The 26898-nt window shown below is 38.0% G+C and overlaps 1 protein-coding gene across 2 annotated transcripts in view; it reads left to right on the top strand.

Moving 5' to 3' along the window:
* Positions 1-22535, top strand: part of PTCHD4 (patched domain containing 4) — a 208059-nt gene extending 185524 nt beyond the window's left edge. For both annotated transcript variants that reach the window (XM_061398376.1, XM_061398375.1), the window contains one exon: positions 12542-22535. In XM_061398376.1, the coding sequence (XP_061254360.1) occupies positions 12542-14175 (1634 nt within the window). In that variant the 3' untranslated portion in view covers positions 14176-22535. The remainder of the gene's footprint in view (positions 1-12541) is intronic.
* The last annotated feature ends 4363 nt before the right edge of the window (positions 22536-26898 follow it).

Here is a 26898-nt window from a genome sequence, read left to right as displayed (position 1 = left end):
CTCTTTACTTAACATTTCTGGGTCCTAAATTGTTCTCAGTTAATTAGAAGTGAAAAATGTTCTGAAAAGAGTAATGTGAACCTGCTTTGGGTTTTTGTTGTTCTTGTAATTGCAGAAATACTCCTGGGTTTTCTTATGTCTCTAAGGATTCGAACTTTCAGATTGGTCAAATGAGCAAGCTCATCCTTCCAAGGTCCAGTTAGTTGTTTCAGAGTCAGAGCTATCTGAAAAGGTTTTCATTTGACTCTTTCTTTTCACTGTTTCTGGGTTACTCTTTGCCTAATAGAAATGGTCAGGATAAAGTCCCCGAGGATTCTCAAGACAGAAAGGAATAAGATTTATCCCATGACAGTAATAAGAGTTTCGTACAGCTTTCACTCCTTGAAGCTATGTTTGGTGGCCTGGTCTATTATCCTGATCAACTGTCGTCTCTCTTGATGACTTCAAGAATGAAATACAGCAGTGGGCTGTGAGCGTTTAGCTAAGACCCCAAAAGAATGTTCAACCATAAATAAAAGGTGATGGCTACTATTTACTGAGTTTTTATTTTTATTTTTTCACTGCTTCATTTATTGTTTAATTGGAGGATAATCAACACAATGTTGTGTTCATTTCTGCCATACATCGACATGAATCAGCCATTGATATACATACGCCCCTTCCCTCTTGAACCTCCCTCCCACCCCTCTAGGTTGTCACACAGCACCAAATTGAGCTCCCTGCATTATACAGCAAATTCCCACTGACTATCTATTTTCCATATGGTAATGTCTATGTTTCAATGCTACTCTCTCAATTTGTCCACCCTCTCCTTCCCCCACTTTGTCCAAAGTCTGTTCTCTATGTGTGTCTCTCTATTGCTATTCTGCAAACAGGTTCGTCAGTACTATTTTCCTAGATCCCATATATATGCATTAATATAAGATATTTGTCTTTCTCTTTTTGACTTACTTCACTCTATATAACAGGCTCTAGATTCACCCACCTCACTAGAACTGACTCAAGTCATCCTTTTCTATGACTGAGTAATATTCCATTGTATATGTTTACAACTTCTTTGTCCATTTGTCTCTCAAGGGACATCTAGGTTGTTTCCATGTCCTGGCTATTGTAAATAGTGCTGCAATGAACATTGCAGTACATGTGTCTTTTAGTATTGTGGTTTTCTCAAGGTATATGCCCAGTAGTGGGATTGCTGGGTCCTATGGTAGTTTAATTCCTAGTTTTTAAAGAAATCTCTGCACTGTTCTCCACAGTGGCTGTATCATTTTCATTCCCACCAACAGTTCAAGAGGGTCTTATTTTCTCCACACCCTCTCCAGAATTTATTGTCTGTGGAGTTTTTTGATGATGGCCATTCTCACCAGTGTGAAGTGATACCTCATTGCATTTCTCTAATAATAAGCTATGTTGAGCATTTTGTCATGTGTTCATTGGCCATCTGTATGCCTTCTTTGGATGTCTGTTTAGGTTTTCTGTCCATTTTTTGATTGAGTTGTTTGGTTTTTTGATATTGAACTGCATGAGCTGTTTGTATATTTTGGAGATTAATACTTTGTCAGTGGCTTTATTTGCAATTAATCTCTCCCGTTCTGAGAGTTGTCCTTTCATCTCAATTATGGTTTTTTTTGCTATGCAAAAGCTTTTAAATTTAATTAAGTCCCATTTGTTTATTCTCATTTTTATTTCCATTACTTGTAGGAGGCAAGTATTAGAGGATCTTGCTGTGATTTATGTCAGAGGTTCTGTCTATGTTTTCCTCTAAGATTTTTTATTTACTGAGTTTTTAATATGTGCCGAGGACTCAGGTAAACACCTGATGTGGATGATCTTGTTTATTATTCTGAGCAACACACTGTCAGGCTGTTGTTTTTCAGTCACTAAGTCATGTCCAGCTCTTTGCAACCCCATAGACTGCAGCACGGCCCTGGGAGTTTGCTGATTCATGTCCCTTGATTCTGTGATGCTCTCTAACCATCTCATCTTCTACTGCCCTCTTCTTTGGCCTTCAATCTTTCCCAGCATCAGGGTCTTTTCCAATCTGCACATGAGGAAATTGACACAGAAAGGTTGCTGCTGAAGGTGTGGGGGTAGGAAGTGATGCAGCTGGGGTGTGAACTGGGGCGTGAACACAAGAGCTGTACTCAGCGCCCCCCTTCTAGCCTGCTATCCGCCCAACCATTATCCTCTAGCCCTGCCTTCGGGAATTAACATCTAACTTTTTCTGCAGTGACTCCTATTGGTTAATTTACGCTGTGATAGAGCTAAATTCAGCTGTAGATCACTGAAAGGGGACAGATTACAGGGAAATACAGTGAGAAGAGAGCCTTTTTAACTGCAAAGAAGGCCTGTACTCATCAGGGATATATTCAAATGACACTAATTCTCTCTTAGAGAGGACCCTTTAGGAAATGGTCTCCTTGCTCAGCCCCCTGCTGGGGCTGGTAGAATTGAGCTGGCTTCCCTGAAACCCTGCGGTGCACTTTCTGGAAGTGAGTCTGGTTTGTTCTGTGAGCAGCAGAATGAATCAGATTCATGGCTGAAAATCTCCCTTTCAGCTTCTTGCCTGCAGAATGAGAGTGATTCTATCAGCTTAGCCTGAATAAGAGCATTCGTGTAAGGAATGCCACAATTAGTTAAATCCAGTTTAAAAAAACCCTCTATTAATCAGCACTTTTCCATAAAGAACTTCTAAGGACAGGGAAGGCAATTTGAAAATAGTCATCACAGAAGAAAACTTTAAAGCTTTTCTCTAGGCCTGGTGTACATTCAGTGCAAATTCCCACATTTCTGCAACTTTGTAATATTGTTCAATACTGGCTGTCTGTCGTGAGCACACTAATTATGTACCAGGTATTTGTATAAAAGGATTCATGTGTCTGGGTCTCCTTTAACACAGCAATTCTTTGAAGAAAATATTGCTTGTTTTTTCCATTTTACAGATTGGCAATCTAGCCAAATGATGGAGTTCATTATTTGCCAAGGTCACACATCTCATAGATGGTAGTGAGGAAGCTTGGGATTTCCAGGTGGCTCAGTGATAATTACTTTATCTGCCAATGCAGGTGACATGGGAGATGTGGATTTGATCCCTGGGTTAGGAAGATCCCCCTGGAGGAGGGCAATATTCTTGCCAGGAAAATCCCGTGGACAGAGGAGCCGGGTGGCCTACAGTGCATGGGCTTGCAAAGAGTTGGACACAGTTGAGCAACTGAACATACATTAAGCTTACACCACAAAACTCCGTTTTTCAACCAATATGCCAAATTACCTCATTTTATCGATGCATGAAGATGATGAGCCTCAAGTATCTTATTCAGTAAATAATAAAAACTAACATTTATTGAGTGCTTCCTGGGTTCCAAGCTTGCTCTAAGCATATTACAACTCTTACCTCATTTAATCTTCATGTTAATCCATTAAAATAGGTACCTTTTTAATCCCTATTTTCCAATCTAGGAAAGTGAAATACACAGAAGTTAAACTAATTCACCCCAAACCACACATCACAAAGTGATGGAGCCAAAACTAGAAGCAAAATACATTGCTCCAGAGTATGTCCTTTTAATTGCTACATATAATGCCTTTTTCCCTTGTTTTAAGAACTGGTTGCAGAAGAGGAATACAAGTCTAATGCATTTTAGAAAGATTTCCAATAAAGTTAACCAACCAATAAAAATGGAATCAAAAAGGAAGTTCTGGTTGATTAATTTAATGACGGTTCAAATAATCAGATGATCCAATTCCTGAGCTTCTCGTTTAATTGAGTTTCCACTGATTTCAGGCCATTCTGTTCAGAGAGAATTCTCATTCATGGGAAGTTAAATTTATCTTCATTGGTAAGAAAGGCAGCAAAACCTTGAAGGATGCTGCTAGAAAACTCTCCCTTTGAAGCATTATGCTTTTATCAAGGATTTGTGCTACAACTTTGAAGATTTTCTTTTGAGTGATATTCATAAGAAACCACAATTGTGCATAATTCAAATTTGCTAAGTAAGAGTCCTTCCATTTCAAATGTGTTTCTTAATGATTGAAGCAGACATTTTAAAAGCATTCTCCAGCTCTTGGTGTTATAGAAATCCTAAGTCATCATCACTTCTCCTCTTTGTAGGATAGAAGATCCCCCAAGCTTGTAATTAATGAACCATTAAATTCAGGCATACGGATATGATATGGTTTTCAAATGGGAAAAATGGGAGTGATTAAACTTCAAAGTGATGACATTTTACCATATCTTCCTAATGGGAGGCACTCAGGCAATGTCCTTCAAATGAATGAACTAATTTTTCTAACTAATTTTTGTTCTTTGAATGTCTTTAGCTCAGTAAATACTTAGAGTATCTTTATTTTCTTTCCTTCAAGTTCTATTTTTTTTTCTCTTATGTAATCTCCTACTCTAGGTCTTTATTTTTTAAGTACATGCTTATGTTTAGTTTGTGTGTGTTTGCTCAATCATTTCAGTCATATCCAACTCTTTGTGACCCTATGGATGGTAGCCCTGCAGGCTGTTCTGACTGTGGGATTCTCCAGGCGAGAATACTAGAGTGGGTTGCCATGCCTTCCTCCAGGGGATCTTCCCAATCCAGGGATCACTCTTGACAATTGTAAGGTTTTTAGTCCCGCCAGTCATTCTCTCATTCATTGCTCTTCTCTGCTTAAAGCAATGATTTTTTGTTCCTCATGAGTCCTCCTTCCTTCTCCTGTTTGAACATCCATTTTATCTTCCTTTCTGAGCATCTTTCCACTACCCACATGCCCAATTGGCTTTCTCTTTTTAGTGAGAATACAACTAAAATATTACTGCCACCAGAAAACCATCCCTTTTACTAGTGACATGGTTTGAAAATTCAGATCCTCCAGGGATTAACTCTCATCCAGTGCTCCTGTTCCAACTCTTACACTTCTAACTCCTACACTCAAAGAATTCAATTTATAAAGTCAACAGTAATAAAAATTTTAATTAACTCATTTTCCAAAACTACTTATTTAGTATGAAATATCAATGTCCTCCAGCCAAAGACCATCTGGAATACTAAGATAATTGAACAAATTTGGGTTTATTGCCTCTCTGCAATCAGGAAGAACACACACCATTGGGGACTATGAAGCATTTTGGGAAGAAGATTTCAGAATGGACGTCTATGATTTTTGAAAGTGTTAGGTGATTTGGAAGAGGGTTGAAGGCAGCGTGGTTAATTACTGTCAGGAAGAGGGGGTAAATCTGTCATCCATTGTCTTTAACAATTCTTATCCTAGAAGGCAAGAAGACCAGACTAAGATTTAAGTGTGAATGACAAGGAAGCAGAAATCAGGACTTTCCTGGTGGTCCAGTGGTTAAGAATCCACCTGCCAATGCAGGGGACACAAGTCCCCTCCTTGATCTGAAAGAATTCCAGATGCTGAGAGGCAACTGAGCCCTCTCGTTGCAACTACGGAGTCCATGCACCTGCAGCCTGTGCTCAGCAACAAGAGCAGCCACTGCGAGGGAGAAGCCTGCGCACTGCAACTAGAGAGTAGCCCCTACTGGCCGCAGCTAGAGAAAGCCCATGTGCAGCAGCAAAGACCCAGTGCAGCCAAAAATAAATAAATACAAATGTTAAAGAAAGAAAAAGCAGCGATCAGTCCTACCAGTCTCGATGAAAGGATGTTTGGTCTGTTTTGTTTTGGACAATGTTTGCCTTTTGTCTGTGCTCAATCATGATTACAGAGTGGTCTTATTTTGTTTCAGTCTATCCCCGATCACAAAGTGGTCCTGTCTGATGTGGTTTTTTTTTTTTGCCAGACCATCTGTGGGCAACTGGACAACACTAAACCTAGCTGTGAGGGCCAGACCAGTTCCAGGCAACAACAAGACCTACTTGACAGCATCCGGCTACCAGGGCTGCTTTTCCCTTTCTCAAAAATATACTCCTTTCGTAAAACATGAAGACATAGAATACATTGGGAAGAAAATGAAAAGCTTCCTGGGAGTTTTTTTCTCCCAGAATGGGAATACCAGCATGAGGGAGAGACTAAGAAAGCAAGCCACCATGTATGTGCTGGCTCTGCAGTGGAGTTCAGCTCTTGGCAGCGCTGAGTTCCTACAGCAAGGAAATATGAAAAGATAAACTCAGAGTTGCCCTCAAAAGCCAACTCAGCTCTGGTGGGAAAGAGAATAGGAACCAGGTTGCATTCAGAAGTTGGCGTGCATGTGTGCTAAGTCGATTCAGTTGCGTCTGACTCTTTGCAACCCTATGAACTGTAGCCCCCCAGGCTCCTCTGTCCGTGCGATTCTCCAGACCAGAATACTGGAGTGGGTTGCCATTCCCTCCTCCACTGGAAGCTGGCATTCCAAGTCAAATGTCACATAGCTTAGAAGGCTCGCATAGCTTAGAAGCCCAATAAAAAATCAAAATGAAGCAGGGAGCTCAAAGACGGTGCTCTGGGACAACCCAGAAGGATGGGGTGGAGAGGGAGTGGGAGTGGGGTTCAGCATGGGGGGGACACATGTGCACCCGTGGCTAATTCATTTCAATGTATGGCAAAAACCACAACATTGTAAAGTAATTACCCTCCAATTAAAATTAATTAATTTTTTTTTTTAATCAAAATACTTTTCCCACCAGAGCTCAGTGGTGATTTCCACAAACACAACTGCTCAACACATAGTTAGCCAAAGCAGAAATAACTGCTCAGGAAAATGTAGAAAGCTTTCTCTGGAGTGAGTCGTGAGGAGTATTATTTTAACCTCTTTTTTTTTTTTTTTAATGTTGTTGCAATAGGAGATGTCAAACTCTCATGACCTGCTGAGGGCTTACCATGTTCAAATGAAAGGGTTAGAGCCACCAGTTCATCTTCAGAACAGAATTAAGAAGAATCAGAAGTCCACCAAGAAGTGTATTAGAGCCATAAATATATCAAAGAAAACCCCAGTAATTGGGTCAGTTACAATAGTTCTGATTGGATTTTATCCTTGTTAAAACTGTTTTCTTTGGAATTCTTGATTTTGGAAAGATTGGGTTTGGGATTAAAATGGCAACTGTAAAATTTGTATTAGATTTACAGAAGAAAATCGTTACTTTAAAAGAAGTCACTTGCAGTCTAGCCATGAACCAGAGAATCTCCTGTAGCACTGTCAGGCTGTAGGGTAAAAGTTTACACTGGAAGTGCCAGAGTTTAGAGAAATCCTGTAAAATGTGGGTTGGAATCAGTTTTCAGAGATTTAGCTCACTTTAGAAGTCATATTTATTTGTTATAGAGTGATTGCTTGGGGTTCAGATGGGATTATAAACAGTCCTGAATATTGTTCACCTCACCTAGGACTGAAATGAGTTGTGTTTGGTGGCAAAAATCTATTTTTTTTTAATTTTATTTTATTTTTAAACTTTACATAATTGTATTAGTTTTGCCAAATATCAAAATGAATCCATCACAGGTATACATGTGCTCCCCATCCTGAACAGAATAGAATTTTAAAATCTATTTTTTAATATTTTAACATTTTAAATATTTTAATATTTTAATCTGTTAAAATATTTCCTCTGGCTGACCCGCACTGCCATGACTAAGGATAAGAATCTACATACTCTTCATTTTCTCATTTCTCAACTGTGAGTAGTAGAATTTATTAAATTATTGTTAAATATGATATGTTAGCAAGCATCCAGCTAAGTTTTCCTGGTTATTGCACAATCCTTCCATTTTCCTTCATTTAGAAAGAGGACTCCCCAACAACATCCCTGAAGAATGTTGGAATATTCAACACACACATACACATGCAAATATTTTGTTTGTATTCATTTCCATCCTTGCATCGTTCTCTCAGTTCCAATTCTGTCCAAATCATTTCTACTCCTAAGAGTTCTCTCTCTTTTCTTTCATGAAACTTTATCAAAATAAATGTGAGGTATCTAATAATGACCCAGGTGAGACAGATACTTGTTATTTTATTCTAATATAGTTTGCAAATGTATATTATTATAATATAGTGGGAAGAAATTATGATCAAAGTTTGGCAGTCTTCTTTTGAAACATTAAATAAAGTGTGCAATTTGGGCAATAGATTGTCTCTGCCAAGAGAAAAAAAATCAATTATAAATGTTAAAAACACAACTACCTTCCTTTAATTTACAAGTGTTGTGCCTTTATTCATGTTATTCCATCAGTCTAAAGCACCATTGGCATAATCCTCTGCCTACTAACACCTTTAGGAGCTTTCCCTGATCTCCCAGAGAGAATCAGCTGTATTTTCACAGTACACGGCATACATCTCTACTTAACAAGAGTGCAAGCCTTCTTTTCATATTATGCAAGTTAGCCACTTGCGTATTAGCTGCTTTCACCACTGAAGAACAGGAACACTGTTGTTCATAAAACAAACTGAGGCCTTAGCTGAGGATTAAGGATTTTGGTGGGAATGAGACAAAAGCAAAGAACTGTTAGGACTGGGGTACCAGGGAGCAATATAATGGAATTAGTTCGCATCGTTGTTGAGTGGGGCAAGTCACACGTGTATATTTCATGCATCGTCACCTCAGATGGTCTGGAATTGAGTTGAATTTAAAGTGTATAGTTCTTTTGAACACAATTAATATAGGTACAAAGATGCATTGTCAATTTTTGAATTAATAATTAAGAAGTATTTCTCTAGACCCATCTAGAATCAAGAATGAAGGTTGATTTTTGAATGATGCTAAAGCTGAAACTCCAGTACTTTGGCCACCTCATGCGAAGAGTTGACTCATTAGAAAAGAATCTGATGCTGGGAGGGACTGGGGGCAGGAGAAAAAGGGGATGACAGAGGATGAGATGGCTGGATGGCATCACTGACTCTATGGATGAGTTTGAGTGAACTCCGGGAGTTAGTGATGGACAGGGAGGCCTGGCGTGATGCGATTCATGGGGTCACAAAGAGTCGGACACGACTGAGCAACCAAACTGAACTGAACTGAATTCAGTAGGAGCTTACTGAGCATCTATCACTTCATCGGATGTTCTGCAGAGTATAAAAGTAATATAAAAAGCATTCCCTGACCTTGAGGAATTTGCAATCCAACCAAAAAGATAGAACATGTCCTGAGAAAATAATTTTGTTCCAGAGCAAAACAACACACGTTTGCGTGCCAAAATGAGTAGCAAATTAGTGCAATAGGAGTTTAAGAAACAGAAAAAAAGTCAGTATGTCTGGAATTGTCAGAAATGGCTATAAGACAAAGAAGAGAATTGGATTAACAGACTGATGGGTAGAATTTCAACATAAGCAACAATCAGGGGAAGGAACTGAAAGGCAGAGAAAATAACATGAACAAAACTTGGAAAGACTGATCATAGGCAGGTTGATAAGGAGTCAGAGAACTACCTGGCTGAGTGGGTAGTAGATTTGAACTGCAGTTCGAATTTAATTATGGTGAAACCTATTTAATTATGGTGAAAATCAAATGAGCATTATTAGGAATACTCTACAGAGTGAAGTAATAAAGAGAAAAACAAATATCATATATTAATGCATATATGTGGGATCTATAAAAGTGGTATAGATGATCTTATTTGAAAAGCAGAAATAGGGACACAAACATAGAACAAATATATGGTTAACGAGGGGGAAAGCAGGTGGTGGGAGGATTTGGGAGCTGGGGATTGACATATATACTCTATCAATACTATGTATAAAATAGACAACTAATGAGAACGTACTGTGTAGTGCAGGGAACTTTCCTTAATGCACTGTGGTGACTTGAATGGGAAGAAAGTCCACAAGTGAGGAAATATATGCATATGTATGGCTGATTCATTTTGCTTATAGTAAAAACTGATGACTCAAATGGTAAAGAGTCTGCCTGCAGTGCAAGAGACCTGGGTTCAGTCCCTGGGTTGGGAAGATCCCCTGGAGAAGGAAATAGCAACCCACTCCAGTATTCTTGCCTGGGAAACCCCATGGACAGAGGAGTCTGGCAGGTTGAGGTCACAAAAGAGTCAGACATGACTTAGTGACTAAACAACAACAACACAACATTGTAAAGCAACTGTACTCCAATAAAAATTATGAAAAAATGAAAACCTTGTAAAATATCTAAACCTGTGAATGGGATAAACATGCCATCCCCAAAGTTGTGTTTTCAGTCTTCATCACAGAGTGATTATTTGACCTGAAAGGAGTTAGCTTCATCTTCCCACACGTACAGACCTTTCTACTATATAAAGCAGCAACCTGGCCTATATAATGTACCTAATATTCCATAAAAGTGGCCAAAAGCAGAGACAAGCCAGATTTAGCCCTAGCCTCAGGTAGCGTTTTTCCCACTGTGACTACAAAGATAGCAAGAGTCCTCATTTCAGAAGAGAAGTCCTCTAATTAAAGAATGATTTTAATTACTTTAACTAATATCCTAATATTATGCTTTTGTCAAGAGAATCAGAGAACAAGTATTCCATTTGGTCAAGGAGTCTTACAGAAGACAGAAATGAATAATTAATGTTGTTCAGAATTGTTAAACTTAATTCAGTACACATAGATGTAGAGCTAGTAATTAGTTTCAAGAAAAAATAGATCATTGACTCAAAAAAAAAAAAAAAAAAAAAACCTTATACTTAAATGTACTCTTTAAAACCCTTTCTAATCATTAGGATGAACATATCTTTCCTGACTGGAGACCCAAAAGAAATAACACTGGAGAAGGAATAGGTTTTATACTGTGGACAAAAAGAACTCCAATGCAATAACAGTTGATAATTAATAAAAAAAGAATTCCCAAGAAGAATGAACCAATGTGTCTTTTAAATAAAAAATTAGCATTTATACCGTTAAACCTATACATACTGTAGTCAAATTAACTATAAATGAAAATTCTTAGATACCCATAAAAGAGGTTTTGGTAAATGTGAACTTACCTATAAAGTTTTGTTGGCTGGGAAAATATTTAGCTGCATATAATAGCCTCAATTACAGTGGCTTAACCAAACAGAGATTTTGTTTTCTTTAAAGAGAATTCAAGAGGAAAGTAGGCCTTGGCTTCATGATGCCATTTAGAACAAAGTCCCTTCTGATTTTCTAATAAGCATCCTTAGATGACTTCCAATTGCATTGCATTGCCCAGAAGTGCATCATGTGAACCACCCCTAGCTGAAAGGCAGGCTGAGAAATACAGTTTTTAATTGTGTGCATTGCAGCTCCAAATAAAACTAAAAAAGAAGTAGAAGCATTATAGAGACCAATTAGCAACTCTTTTCAACAACACAAAATCAGTGATTATGCTAAAACCCTAAGCATTACAATAGGTTTGTTAAAACACTGCTAAGTGAATTGGGTAACACATAGCTCCAATATCCAGGTGCCACACAAGTCTATTTTCTAGGATTGCTTAAACTAGGTCATTTTGTGCCTTTAAACTACATTTCTCTCTAATGAATTTCTTGGAGAACAGCCCAAGCACAGCTTGTTTCCATTCATAGAGAATGTTTGTTTGTAGGGTTGATAATCCTACAAGAGCAAGAGTGATCCATGAAGATTTCCAGGCAGTCAGAAAGTTTCCAGCTGTTATTCCTGGGTGGTAACTGACAGAGCTAATCCAGAGAAGTGGGAAAAAGGGTTAATTCAAAATATGGTATCATACTTTTATTTCCCAGCTGCTTTCTCTCTGTTATTTTAGTAAAGAAGCAAGGGGTAGTATCTTAAGAATTGTCAAGCTCCTAAAAAAAAAAAAAAAAAGCTCAGTATCTAACTGTATCTGGCACATAATAGGTGCTCAAGGAATAGTTCTTGAATAAACCTTTTATCTGTTTACCCTTATCAAAATGTGTACAGAAACTGGTTAAAAAGAAGCATTCTCCACCCACTTTAATGGAACAGTCAAACATTCAGTCATCACCCACTCTTTGTGAATAAAAGCTCTCTGAGGAACTGCTTGCTATGATCTCTCCCCGAGAAGGACTTATTCTGTATTTTGTGTGACCTGGCAGATTTTTTCTGACTCACATCCAATGTTAATTAATCAAATCTATAGGAATTGGTTTCTAAGCCATTTGGCTATCAAGCAGATTATTAACATTGTAAAATCAATTTAAAGCCATTTTCAAGTGTTTAAAATCCCCTTAAAATTTCTCAAATCAGCATATAAGTCAGTTTGAGATGGAGCTTGGGGACTATCAGTCAATACATCAGTTGATCAAGCACTGAATTTATGTTAAGCAGCATTTAAAGATGGGTGAATAACAGCCCCTGCCCTTGATGACTTATGGTCCATTTAGAGAGACAATATGTGTGCGGGGGTGGGGGGGAATCATGAAATAGTGTCACACTGCATTTATAATTTGTCAAATTAATAGGAGAGACAGTAAATGATTCTTTTTTCCCAGAATACCGATTAGTTTGGACTTGACTAAAATAGAAACATGAATCAAATACATCCTGGTATGTAACTGAAATTTGAGACCTTGATAGGAGAATCACAGCACTTTGAAGATTAGAGTGTGACATACTGGTTAGCATAGATAAGCTATAAAGAATCCACTTGAACCATAGGAAGCAATGAAAACAATTGTTCTTTTCCTTCTCTCTTTAAATTAGGTCATGGAACGAAAGGAGTATTTGAGCTTCTATCTGGATGGCGGAGAACCAAAGAGAATTTGCCCTTCAAAGACAGGGTAGCAGATGCTTATTCGGACGTGATGGTGACCTATACCATGACCAGCTCCCTGTACTTTATCACTTTTGGCATGGGTGCCAGCCCGTTCACCAATATAGAGGCTGTGAAGGTCTTCTGTCAGAACATGTGCGTCTCCATCCTGTTGAACTACTTCTACATTTTCTCCTTCTTTGGCTCCTGTCTGGTCTTTGCTGGCCAACTAGAGCAAAACCGCTACCACAGCATCTTTTGCTGTAAGATCCCTTCTGCAGAATACCTGGACCGCAAGCCTGTGTGGTTCCAGACAGTGATGAGTGATGGACATCAACAGACATCCCATCACGAGACGAACCCTTACCAGCACCACTTTATTCAGCACTTCCTCCGTGAACATTACAATGAATGGATTACCAATATCTATGTGAAGCCATTTGTGGTCATCCTCTATCTCATCTATGCCTCCTTCTCCTTCATGGGGTGCTTGCAGATCAGTGATGGAGCCAACATCATCAATCTACTAGCCAGTGATTCCCCAAGCATTTCTTATGCCATGGTTCAGCAGAAATATTTCAGCAACTACAGCCCTGTGATAGGATTCTACGTCTACGAGCCCCTCGAGTACTGGAACAACAGTGTCCAGGAGGACCTTCGGAGACTCTGTAGTGGGTTCACTGCAGTGTCCTGGGTGGAGCAGTATTACCAGTTCCTGAAAGTGAGCAACATCAGTGCCAATAACAAGAGTGATTTTATTAGTGTCCTACAAAGTTCGTTTTTAAAAAAGCCAGAATTCCAGCATTTTCGAAACGATATCATCTTCTCCAAGGCAGGAGATGAAAGCAACATCATTGCTTCTCGCTTGTATCTGGTGGCCCGGACAAGCAGAGACAAGCAGAAGGAAGTCATAGAAGTGCTGGACAAGTTGAGGCCTCTGTCCTTGTCAAAGAGCATCCGGTTCATCGTGTTCAACCCCTCCTTCGTGTTCATGGACCATTACAGCTTATCTGTCACCGTGCCTGTTCTGATTGCAGGCTTTGGTGTCCTCCTGGTGTTAATCCTGACTTTTTTCCTAGTGATCCACCCTCTGGGAAACTTCTGGCTAATTCTTAGCGTCACCTCAATTGAGCTGGGCGTTCTGGGCTTAATGACACTATGGAACGTCGACATGGATTGCATTTCTATCTTGTGCCTTATCTACACTTTCAATTTTGCCATTGACCACTGTGCACCACTGCTTTACACGTTTGTACTAGCGACTGAGCACACCCGAACACAATGTATAAAAAGCTCCCTTCAAGAGCATGGGACAGCCATTTTGCAAAATGTTACTTCTTTTCTTATTGGGTTGGTCCCCCTCCTATTTGTGCCTTCGAACCTGACCTTCACACTGTTCAAATGCTTGCTGCTCACCGGGAGTTGCACACTTCTGCACTGTTTTGTTATCTTACCTGTGTTCCTAACCTTTTTCCCCCCTTCTAAAAAGCACCACAAGAAAAAGAAACGTGCCAAACGAAAGGAGAGAGAGGAAATTGAATGCATAGAAATTCAAGAGAACCCTGATCACGTCACTACCGTCTGAAGGGTGTAGACTAATGGATTATTTTTCTTTTCCAGTATTGCACAATGATGCAGGGCCGATAAAGCTCAGACCTCAGCTGCTTGGGCTGGCCAGGGGTAACAAGGCAAGTCAGATGAAGAGTGAATTATTTATAACACGTCAAGGTGTCCACTTCCGGGGGGCAAGAGGGACTCAAAGAAGGGTAAAAAGCTCTTTGAAACCTTGTTCTCCACTAAAGACAAGTTTCTGGATATGATCTTAAGAGCTCTTCCAAGGAACGGACAAATCGACGGAGTGTTAGAAGGCCAAAGGAACAGCTACTTTTAAAAATAAAATGCTTAGGAGAGATGGAGTAGGGAAGATGGGGGCCTCCAAATAGCAGAGAAGACTTCAGAAACGTCAAAATTGCCGTGGCACTTTTCATATTTGTTTTTTGAATAGGTTGCTCAAAGGAAACCTATGCATTTGGGAAGTACACGTCTAATCCTGTCTAAACCAAAGGACTTCCTGACTCATTTTATGTGTACATATATATGTATATATGCCATATATACATATACATAGATTTGTCTTTAGTGTACATCGATGCCTGTGTGGAGGGAGGTGCCCATTTGCAGGTGGGCTGGGCTTTCTTTAGAGAGTCCAATCAGCCTTAGCCAAATCTAGATATGTTAATGGCCACTCTACATCAACTCAAGTGGTGCAGCAGCAAGAGCATTTTTCAACTGTGCTCTAGGCAAAATAAACAGATATGGGCCCATTAGATTCATACACCATGTTGTCAATCTTTGAGATTCTTGCTTTGGATGAAAAAAACACAAAAGGCATTCGAATTCATTGCCGTGGGGGCAAGGTTTCAAATCTCATGTTAATGCTAAATAGTTACTATGGCTTTTTATTGGCTTAAAATGGTTCTCTGTATTTGGGAAGGCTGATTTAGCTGCTTTTAGCGAGCTCACCCACTGCAAATGAGCATGTATTGTCCATACAAATGTGTATAAGGGTGCACAAGTGTGTGTGTGTGAGAGAGAGAGAAAGTTGAGGTATTCCATGGTTACAATATTCTCATTTTAGATGGTGAAAATATACTGCCTTGGAATATAGGTAATGAACATAGGAGAAAGTGAACGTAACTCGGAAACTTGTTGCAGAATGAAATAGAGTAAATGAACCATCGCCACCCATCATGTCCCCTCAACTGGTTCTTAGTGTTAAAAAAAAAAAAAAATATTCTAATCCTATAAAATCTAGTGTGTTCCTTGCATTCATATTTGGAACATTAACCCAGGCCACGGTCACCACAATAGTGGTCTCTATAACTACTGCAGTATTGTTATGTAGCTTCTCGCGATATCATTTTTTTTGTGACCTGAAAAGTGCTTGTCGGTTGGCCTGCCTCCTAGGGTGATTGTTGCTCTCCATGAGTGACATAGTAACTGTAACTGCTGCTGAATTCTCTCTCAAAAAAAGTACTGAGGTAAATGTTTTCATCGCGTTAAAATTTACAACTGCTCCCCAGCAGATAGACTCAATCTGTTGGGTGCTTCCTTGGATGAATGCTGTGCTTCCTGTCACAGAAAATTACTAGAAAATGCCTTTTCCCATGTCAAGCTGTAAAATCAGTGAATTTTCAGGTAGGACTTCACAAATGTCCAATGACCATAAAATCTGCTAGTCAACTCTTTTAACTGGAAGAGCACTACTCTCTGCACCAACTCTGGTTGCATAATTTAAATGAATTTAGAATATTAAAATCTCTAACAAACAAACAAAAAGCTTCTGGACTCAGGTTCAGAAAAGAGATGCAAACCATTCTATTCTGATTTCAGTGTTTTTTTAAAAAAATGAAATTGGTAGCTGAATGAAGTAATGAAACAACCAAATGAGCATACTTTTACAAATGAAGGATTTACCTGAATATTAAGGGAAAGGAGAACTCTTTCTTTATGGTTAAATGTTTTTCATTTAACTAAATTTCATTTTATTAAATGGGGAGTTTGTTTCGTCCTACCTTGAGGTTATTGAGTTTCTATTGGAAATGATCCATGTCTTCTCGATTGTGTTCATGTGGGGAAAATAGCAATAGATGGAGTATGGAAAATACTTGCCATGACATAAGATTATTGTTCATACATTATGTGTAACGTCACATCGCAGATAAGTCTAGCCTTTTGCCTCCTGAGCTGCTCTGCTAGGATGAACTGGTATTTGACACTAGCAGACCTATAGACCTTGGTCTTATATCTGAAAGGGAAGTTTTTGAGGCATTGAGTGTTTGGATGGAGGAGACGGGACTCTTCTTTCACAGTTGACTCATCATTTGTGAAGATTGGTTTTACATCCTTTTCAAAATATGGGAGGTCATCAGCTGAGAAATCCCATTAGCTATCAGTCCATTTCTTTGTAAACTGTGCCATACTCCATTACTTTACCAACTTTTAAAAAAGCTTGCTTATTTGAGTCATTTTTTCTTCTTAATTACCTTAGACAATTCCACATGCAAAGAAGATTGGCAGATCGGTTTATAAAGAAAGGATCAAGCATGCCAGTTGCCAAATGCATGTGGGAATAGTGGTATAGCTACCCCACCACTGGGGCAGTTCTAATATCATGCCCCCATCATTGAGACAGTCTCTATTTGGACAGGGAAAACAGTTCTTTTTTAGGTTAGATCTTCAAGGATCAAAGTGACTAAGAAAAATATGAATTTCTCATCATTCAAGTGACTAGAGGTGTGGAATTTTGGAAGGGACATTATCTTTTCCAGGACACCATGGTACTCTTTAGTGAACTGCAGCAATAATTTATTGAAATGGAATTTCTTGTTCTGGAAGAGTTAATATACCACAGAAAATGCCCTAACTTAGTCCTTGGAAGCTATTTAAGTCTAGGAAGAATGTAGAATGTAACTGAGCATCGTCTGACCTCCCAACCTCACTGTGAAACAGACATTTCCAAGAATTCCATTCACTGAATGCCAAGATGAATCCTAAAATAGATCATGATTTGCAAGTGACACCAAATCTCTGCCGTTATCAGTAGCTGGTGTGCAACTCTTCAAGTTTTTCGAGTTTACTCCCACTGTCCTTAGTCCATTTATGAAATATTGGTGGTGTTCAAATTAGGAACTTTTCTACTTCTAGAAGATGACCTATCGAGTCCTAGAAAAGAAGAAAGCTATGGGAAATATCTCAGATGTGTAGAATATTTTATTTTGCTGAAACATGGTTTTTCCCTTAAAGTGAGAGAATTTTAAAGTCTCAAAAACCAAAGTCCAAACCCTTTCTGAATTTAAACTGGAATGTGGATTTGTTTCCTCCCACTGGAATTTAAATATGAATTAGAGAGAACTGTAAGAGCTGCACTCTCCATGATGGTTACTAAAGCTTCAAAGAGGTACTCACCTAAATGATAGAAAAGAGATTTGGCTAACCGATTCTTTCCCTCTTATTTGTTAAACATAATCATATGCCAACTTAGACCTTGCACAAGTTTTTTAAATGAAAACTATACTTAAATGTCATCCCATGAATTCTTTCAGGGACCAGTGAACCTCTTTGAAGGTTGTGCACGAATATTCTATGAAAGAATTATCCTCCACTGTGGCTGTATCATGTGAGTGTTCCTTTCCCATTTTATTCCTATTTATTTCCACGGACTTTTTGGTTTTACCTTGTGAGATTAGAAGAAGAATTATGATAAATGAAGCTCCTGTGATGCCCTAATAGCCATTCTTGATTGTTGAATTCAAGAGGGTGAAAGCTTTGTCCATTTTGTAATTACCCATTGCACTTTCCCATAACAAGCTGGTCCTCCTAGGCTTGTGGTTAGAGCTAGGGATTAACTATTGCCATTCAGAATTACATGTATTTTTTATAAGTTGACTGTAAATATTATAATTACAGTCATATATTTTTATGACCAAGTAGTTATGAATGCCTAACACTATGCATGCATTGTTACTAATAGTACACAGACTTTTAAAGACACTATTTTCATGGTTATTGCAACTTTTAGTAAAATTCTATCACCTATTCATAAATGCCTTGTAGGTTTTGGTCCCAAGGACCTAAAATTCATAGAAATTTCCATCCCAGGAGGAACAGTTTAAAAACTGCCCTCCCTGGGTGTCAATGGCAGCAACCTCTTCTAGAATGTCCTCTGGAAAATCCTGGAGAGTACGTCTGGCTTCCAGGTAAAGGACACAGCAGATTTTATGTTAGTCAGTGATTAAGCACACCTTGGTGTCCTGTGTTTGCTAATCTCAAAGTGAACCATGTCATGCCTTGAGAATGGAATTTAGGTGTTGTCTCCGGTAAACTGGGGAACTCAGTCATTCCCTTGACCTCTTTCTAGAGGAATCCTTCTGTTCAGTCTATTTTGTTGATGTTTGCAAATGGTACTGATAATCCTTTCAAATGTGAGCCTGAAAACTGTCATTTATACCAAAATAGACTTAGGAGCACTTTCATTCCCTTTAAAAACAAACAAAGCAAAGACACTTCTTGCTTTTTCTGTCTTACAAACAACAACAAAAAAAATGGTGACAAATTTTATGACACTGACTCAAAACCTATCCAGCACTGAATTGGCATGCCCTTGAAATCTCCCCATCTTCAATCTAAATATAAAACTCAGCATCATCACTGTGGTGCAGGCATTTATCCCAATCTTTTAAGCAGTGATCTGCCAAAAGGTTGTAGAGAGGGGAAATGAGCTAAATATTTTTCTACTGGTTTGTCTTCAGAATTATGACAGCAAATATATTTACCAAATGAGAGCAGTGAAATCATGAATGAGGACAAAAAGCCTGTTTGCATCAGGTTCCGTACAGGAGGGACTATATATAGATATCACAATAGCAAATTGCTTTGATTTCTAAACTAAATGGCCAAGGTTTGATCCACCATCACGTTTTAGTTGGAAGGGCGAGGATGTTGTTCTGTGCTTGAAGTGTTGTGGAACTAGATCAGGCAGCAACTGAAATAAGATTGAAAGGATATTGAGAAATAATATCTCATGCTTAAAAATTAAGATGTCTATACACTGGGCAGAGAACAGGTGGGAAAATTCCATATATTTTACAGTTTAAGATATAGCACAGAGAACTGCATGGTGCCTCAAAACTATAGATTCTTAACTGCTAGCAAAATTGAACAAATACCAACAAACTCCATTTGAAGATTACCTTCTCATTTGTCGGAATCATAACCTGACCTTTGCAGGTAAAGTGCTCCTGAATTTCCAAGCATGAATCAGAACCATAGATCATTTTGTGAATGAAAGTGGGATACTAGCCTGTCTCCTTGGAGACAAGCTTCCAGTTAGTACCCAGATAAGCATTATCTGGGCAGGCTGTTGGCATTGCTCTGACTTTGTGCATCTTTGACATATAATGAATATTTTGTTGACGGTTTCTCTGTACTCAATTAGGGCCTCTCTGTTGCTGCTAGAGAAGTTCCTTGCTTTTCTCATGATATGGAAAATGATTCAAAGAGAAAGCACATGCGTGTGTATTTAGTTGGGTCTGACTCTTTGGGACACTTTGGATTGTAGCCCACCAGGCTCCTCTGTCCATGGGATTTCCCAGGCAAAAATACTGCGGTAGGTTGCCATTTCCTTCTCCAGGGGATCTTTCTGACCCAGGAAGATCCTCATTGCAGGTGGATGTTTTACTCGCTGAGCCATCAGGGAAGCCCAAAAGAGAGAAGTATATAGGGTTAAAAAATCAGATACCGGAATAGTATAGCTGACTAGTCTACAGATAATATCAAATATCTTCTGCAGCTCTAAAGATGTTGTCAAGATCGAATGGGCTTACTCCTTCAATTGTGAAGCTCTAAAAGCTAGAGATTTTTTTTTAATATAACAAAGTATTTATTAAAAATTATTACTAATTTTCACTTTTATAAATTATGTAAAGTCAGTCCCTACTATTTTTCCCAGCTGAAGTTTTCCCTAAGAAAGTTCTTATGGGTCATACTATTTATGAAGTCTTAAAAATCAGAAGGAAACTTCAGAAACAAAAAGATAAGAACACCTACTGGTTACGTGTGGTTCCTGCTCCATGTCGCATGTTTGTACGTTTCTGAACTGGGGTCTTGAGAAGTCACGTGTCACTGTGTTCTGATTTCCCATATTGCTAATGGCATGGCCAGACAGTATAGCATGGCGTCACTTCCCTCTATTTGCACAGTCATTAGAGCATTACACGAAGGGCTCTGTCAAACCAGTGGAGAAATAAGAACTTTAATGCTTTGGACAATTTCACTGAAGAATATCCTAGGAGGAGCTAGAAAGACTGCCATCAGTAAGGGACAAGGGAAGAGTATTATAAATGTGTTACCTTTCAGTCTTGTATAAATTTATCAACTTGCATTTTTGTACAGCCAACCTGCAGTATGTTGTGGGGAACATCTAGGTTATTTCATGTAAAACAGTCAACAGAATCTCTCCCTGGAAACTGAAATTGTAATACCTTCCATCATTCTGTTTGGTTCACTGGTTATTGGTAGACACAAGAAAGCTGGAAGAAAACCAAACTATCATATTCCTATATGCTCTGCTGTGGTATGTGGCATCTCTTTTGAGGGAGAGTCAGGAAATTCTGGCACCTTTTTTTCTCAAACATAAAATGTGCTAGATGCTGATAAATTAGACTTTAAACTCACCAGTGCAAGTTATCTCAAAGTTTTGGCAGAGTTTAAGCAACAATTTTATTATACTTCCCCATTAATTATGCATATTTTTCAGCAATAGATTTTCTTGCTCTTAAATAGGAAATCTGTCTCAGTTGAAAAGGGCAGCGATCTCTCCAAGCTACCTCAAAAGGGTACTAAAAGACAAAATGGCAGGCAACCTTTGATTAAATGGCAATGTGTTAAAGCCACAAAGCAATATTATTTGTCAGCTCTTCTTGATGCTCTTTTCCTTTGTAAATTTAGACTAGACTAAATGTGAAAGGGATACCCTACGTGCAGTTCTACTTGTGCATTCTGGTTACTAATATTCATTTATATGAAATCTCTCAGGACTGTTGTCTGGTATCTCTCTGCAGACATCTCAAAACGTGATTCAGAAAGAGAGCAACCTGACATTGCCTATGAGGCAGTGGTCCACATAGTGAGTGCACAATCAAATAATCTGTGGAATCTTCAGTAAAAAATCCAAGTGCACTTCTTATCAATGGAGGGAAAACTCTTATTTGTTTGCCCTAAGCAAACAGAAAGAGATGAAGTTGCCAGTATTTGGCACTGCGCTTGGGTTTTCTTTTTCACTAGATGCCATTACTATTATTTTTAGCTAAATTGGAGTTCTGAAACAGAAGTCACTTCTGGAAACATTAGAATTAGTGAAGAGAAAACTGTTAGTAAGAAACACTCTCCACTCATGCATAGACAATTTGTAGGAATGAGAGTTAACGTTGAGGACTTTTATTTCCTTTCTTTTCCTAAAAAAAAACCCACTTGCTCTAAATCCTAGCTAATCAAATGGTAATTTCTGTAACAAAATAAAGGATAATGATAGAAAGTGTGAAATTGTGAGACTCTAATGTCTTATCTACATACTTATCTAATGGCAAACCAGCATTTTCAGACATATTTCTCTGTAAGAACATTCTTTTGTTTAATATTCTTTGACATATAGATTCTTACCACCTGTTGTTCATGAAAACAACCTCACTTATCACTTCTAAAATAGTGCAAAAAAAACTAATAAGCCATTTAAAGCTCTCTTCTCTGTAATTCTGTATCTTGGACTCTAAAACTAAAGCTCCTTATTGAGGAAAGTTTAAAAAAGAATTCTGAACAAAAACGTCAATGTCAAAAAAAATATGTATATTTCCTAAGTTGTATTCTCATTCCAGCATATCTTCAAAATCAGGAACTGCCTGAATGCCCAGTTTTTAAACCTCACTAAGAAGCAAGAATTTCCATGTGAGTCTTCAAAAGTCTCCAAATTCCCTGAATTTGGTCTGTCATCAAAATTTATCTCAGTTCTATCTAAGCAAAAAAATAATTTATAAACCAGATTTTTCTGACTATAATAAAAATAAAGAAATAGCAAATTATTCCCCATAGGTTTATGTGTGCAAACATATATTTAATAATTAATCTCCTAACTCAATCAAAGGACATTATGTTGCAAATGTTCCCTTGTTTATTTCATTGTTTTCATACTTTGTGCACAGAGATATAATAATTTTAATTTTCTCAAGATTACTTTGTTTAGGAACTATGTGATCTGAAGTCTAAAGGTAAAAATCTTAAGAAAAATAACACAGTCTTAGCTACTTGCAAAAATGTCAACTCAGTTATATTTATTATAATACCATTAGGCAAAATTATTCACAGTATTTCTGGCTATGTTGACCTTTTATTTTATAAGGGTTCATTAACTTCACCAGTTCTTTCTAGGTCACAGTCTCACATGCTTCTAACTAGGATATTCGTAGACTCACTTTCTTCACTTTCATTTCTTATCGCTAATATTAAATGCCCCACAGAATGTCATGTTCCATGACCTCTTCCTCTAACCTCAGTGAGATCCTTGGGCTCCCTATTCTTTAGAGAAAGATTCTTCTAGGCTAGGAATTAAACTTCTTAAATATAACATCCCATGACATCATAGTGTAACATAACAACTATACTTCAATCTTTTATTGAATTACAGGTTAAGAATTATAAAATTTACCCTTTAAAATATAATACATGCATTTAAAATAATACCATGATAGTATATATCAAGGATTCCTACTTGGTTAGGCTAAGGTTTGAAGCAAACACAAGATACCTTGGAATTCTTGAAACATATATTTTATAAGTCTCTAAGTTTACAAATATCTTTATAATGTGTAAATCATTGAAGTGTTACTGAAATAGATGGCCTTTGTGTGCATGCCTGCATGCATGCTAAGTTGCTTCAGTCGTGTCCAACTCTTTGCAACCCTATGCACTGTAGCCCCCCTGGCTCCTCTGTCCATGGGATTCTCCAGGCAAAATTACTGGAGTGGGTTACCATGCCCTTCTGCAGTGGATTTTCCCCACCCAGGGACTGAACCCACACCTCATGTCTCCTGCAATGGCAGGCACTTTCTTTACCACCTGGGAAGCCAGATGGCCTTTCAGGCAATAGTACTGAAATGGATTTTAATTTCCTTCTCCAGGGGATCTTCCCAACCCAGGGCTCAAACCCGGGTCTCCCACATTGTAGACAGATGCTTTACCATCTGAGCCACCAGGGAAGTCCTAAAGATCCTTAATAATTGTATTAACTTGAAATCTAAAGTAATTTATCACCAGTTCAAACAAATTCTATCTAAAACTTCTCACTTCATTCAGTTTAGTCGCTCAGTTGTGTCTGACTCTTTGCGATCCCATGGAATGCAGCACGTGAGGCTTCCCTGTCCATCACCAACTCCCAGAGTTTAAATGCATGTCCATTGAGTCGGTGATGCCATCCAACCATCTCATCCTCTGCTGTCCCCTTCTACTCCTGCCTTCAATCTTTCCCAGCATCAGGGTCTTTTCAAATGAATCAGCCCTTCGCATCAGGTGGCCAAAGTATTGGAATATCAGCTTCAATATCAGTCCTTCCAATGAACACCCAGGACTGATCTCCTTTAGGATGGACTGGTTTGATCTCCTTGCTGTGCAAGGGACTCTCAAGAGTCTTCTGCAATGCCACAGTTCAAAAGCATCAATTCTTTGGCACTCAGCTTTGTTTATGGTCCAACTCTCACATCCATACATGACTACTGGAAAGCCATAGTTTCTTCACATTTTATTAGAGTAGGAACATTAACTACAAAAGTTTCATCCAATCAAAAGTTTTCTTACCATGTGAGAACTCAGAGCTGGGGCTCAGAGAGTGGTACCCAGGCTTACAGACAAAGCACATCCCTCAGGCTGCACATAATACAGCTCCAGATCTGGATAAAATTGTTCATGAACTGTCAGCACCATTGTCAAGCCGTTAAAGCCAAGAACATTCTATCTTTGAATACCAAGTCCACTGTATATAATGAATAATGTAATGTCATTTCAGGGAACACATGGATAACTGATATTTTACCAGGTTTAACCTGATGTGAAAATTATACTGAATTAATAATCCATAACCCACTTCCTCATAGCTCAGTTGGTAAAGAATCCACCTGCAATGCAGGAAACTTGGGTTCGATCCCTGGGTTGGGAAGATCCCCTGGAGAAGGGAAAGGCTACCCACTCCAGTATTCTGGCCTGGAGAATTCCATGGACTGTATAGTCTATGGGGTCACAAAGAGTCGGACATGACTGAGCGACTTTCACTTTCACTTCAATCCACTTCAGAACTTTTGTTATTGTAGATTTCATTAGTGACATCATTTGCATGAATAACCAGAGAACTCTAATAACATTTCATGTTATCTAGCATTTCATATTTTTTCAAACAAGATGCCCAGAATTTTGTCTGGAAATATTTGATATACTCAGTAGCCATTTCCTATCCAGATTTAATATTTCAATCAGTAATTGATTTTGCATTTATCCTATTCAATTTTTTTCTAAAATAATTTTCCTTAGAGTAATTAAAACATGTTTCCTTTGGTAAGAATGAGCATGTCTAGAAAGGAGTGAAATAAGAACTTGGCAAAATTAAGCTGGACAGGTGAACATATCTGCAGGAGGTAAAGTTTAGGAAAAGAATCACTTATTATATATATGTGCAACAAGTTGAAATCGCCTACTGCTTTTTCCCCAGCTTTACTGCGATACAATTGACAGATAGCATTATGTAAGTTTAAGGTGAACAGTGTGTTGATTGGACACACTTGAATGTTGCAAAATGATTACCACCCTCGCATAAGTCAACACCATCACATCACATGATTACCATTTGTTTTTGTGGTGAAAACATTTACAATCCCTTTTCTAATAATAGTCTGTCATATCACAATTTAAATTTTACCATAACACGTCTTCCTGTCTGATATAGTTTATGTTCGCTTATTTTTTTTTCCTACTGCTTTTAATAATGGCAGCTGACGTAGCAAAGAGTAGATCATACAGGTCATTCCGCTTAGTGGATACTCACTATTTATTCGGAGAAAAAATTAAATTAAAAATCACTTGCCTCTGACTTGTCTGCCTGTGACCAAATGAGAAGTGAGTTATTGAACAATCTCAATCTGTGAGAGCTGATTTATGAATGTCTCTGGAATTCTCTTGTATAGCTGGTTACATGGGAATAAGGCCCCATTTAAGGGAAGAATTTCAGGTATGTCAAAACTCACTAGCCTTTCTAGTAAGTTGAAATGCTAGAACCTAGAGCTTTACACATCTTAATAGTGAAGTAAAAGGGAATGTGATTTGACATGAAGTAAAATAACAAAGGACAGGGATAGGGGATGATTAAAAAAAAAAAAAAAAGCTAAAAAACAAATGCAGAATTTCTTAAGAGGGAATGCAACAGCTAAACTAAAATTTATAAGTATAATAAATGTTGAAAATGATTGAAAATGAATGAGATCTTTGGTCTCAATATTGTAGCTATTGAACTTGATATATGCCAGTCTGAGGATGTATTTTTAGCCATTAGTGAAAGCAATGGCTTTCACTAAGAAATTCATTAAGAAAATCCACCACCATGAAACACCCCAAAGGGCCCCCCCCAGTCATAAAATATGATAAAGAATTTCTGAAATTTATATTAGTCACATCCAAAATGCCTCTAGAAGTAAAAGATCTTTTAACTTATGTTCCAATAGTTTTTCTTTACATATTATATCTAAATATTTAGAGAACTCAGGTTTTTTTAGAAAGAGGAAGCCATAACTAAAAGTTCACAGGGACAGAAAATAATTATTGATTGGAAGAAAGTTTTCAACAACTGAAACTTTGAGCATTTACCTTGGAGCTTGGAAAGTAAAATGGCATAATGAACCAGCCATATCCCTCACTAATTCATCCAACAAACATTTAGTAAGCACTTTTAATATGCCAATTAATGGGCTAAGTCCTATCCTAGGGTCAAAAAAATGTTCAAATAATTCAGAGGAACATTTTAATGTCTTTTATAAAAAGAGGAAAGTGACTCTTTGCTTTAATCCAACAGTTGTATTATGAAACATTGGTAAGACCAGAATTATCAATTACTCACTGTTATCCTAATCTAAAAATTGTTCAATATTTTTAGACAATGTTTGTTTGCCATAATAAGTAGCAGTTACTTTATTAATTGTTTCGTTTGCTGGAAGTGAGTGCTAGATGAGTTTGGAACAAAATGATAAAAAAGCCAGGACAGGTTAATCAATAGATTTGTGTTATTTACAATGCAGAAGATAAAACCTTTGAGGACGTAAATCCTTTTAATCGCTATTAATAAACTAAAACAAGTTAGTGACTAAAAGTATAAACAAGTTCTAAAACTCATAATTTCATCCAAAAGGGGGAAAAGCTGATAAATAGACCAGTTAGGCCAAAACTGAGGCAGATAAGAAAAAAACCCAAATAAATAAAAAAGGAAAAATTGTTTTATGAAAAAGCATTACCAAAGAATGTTAATGAGGAATCATTCCTGCCCTGTTGCCACCTCCGCTCACTTTATCCAGTGTGACAATGACTAAGACATATTCAGAAGGATGGCTCACAGAAAAGAGAAATCTTGACTAATTTTTTAAAGAAGAGTCCATCTATGTATGGAGGGACAGCTTTTCTGTCTTCACTTGAAGCTCCAAAACGCTGGTCTAGTTGAAAATTTAGC

The sequence above is a fragment of the Bos javanicus genome, chromosome 23 (assembly GCF_032452875.1).
Source record: "Bos javanicus breed banteng chromosome 23, ARS-OSU_banteng_1.0, whole genome shotgun sequence".
NCBI classification, from domain to species: Eukaryota; Metazoa; Chordata; class Mammalia; order Artiodactyla; family Bovidae; genus Bos; species Bos javanicus.
Note: the sequence above shows the minus strand (reverse complement) of the source record. Positions and strands in the feature narration are given on the sequence as shown.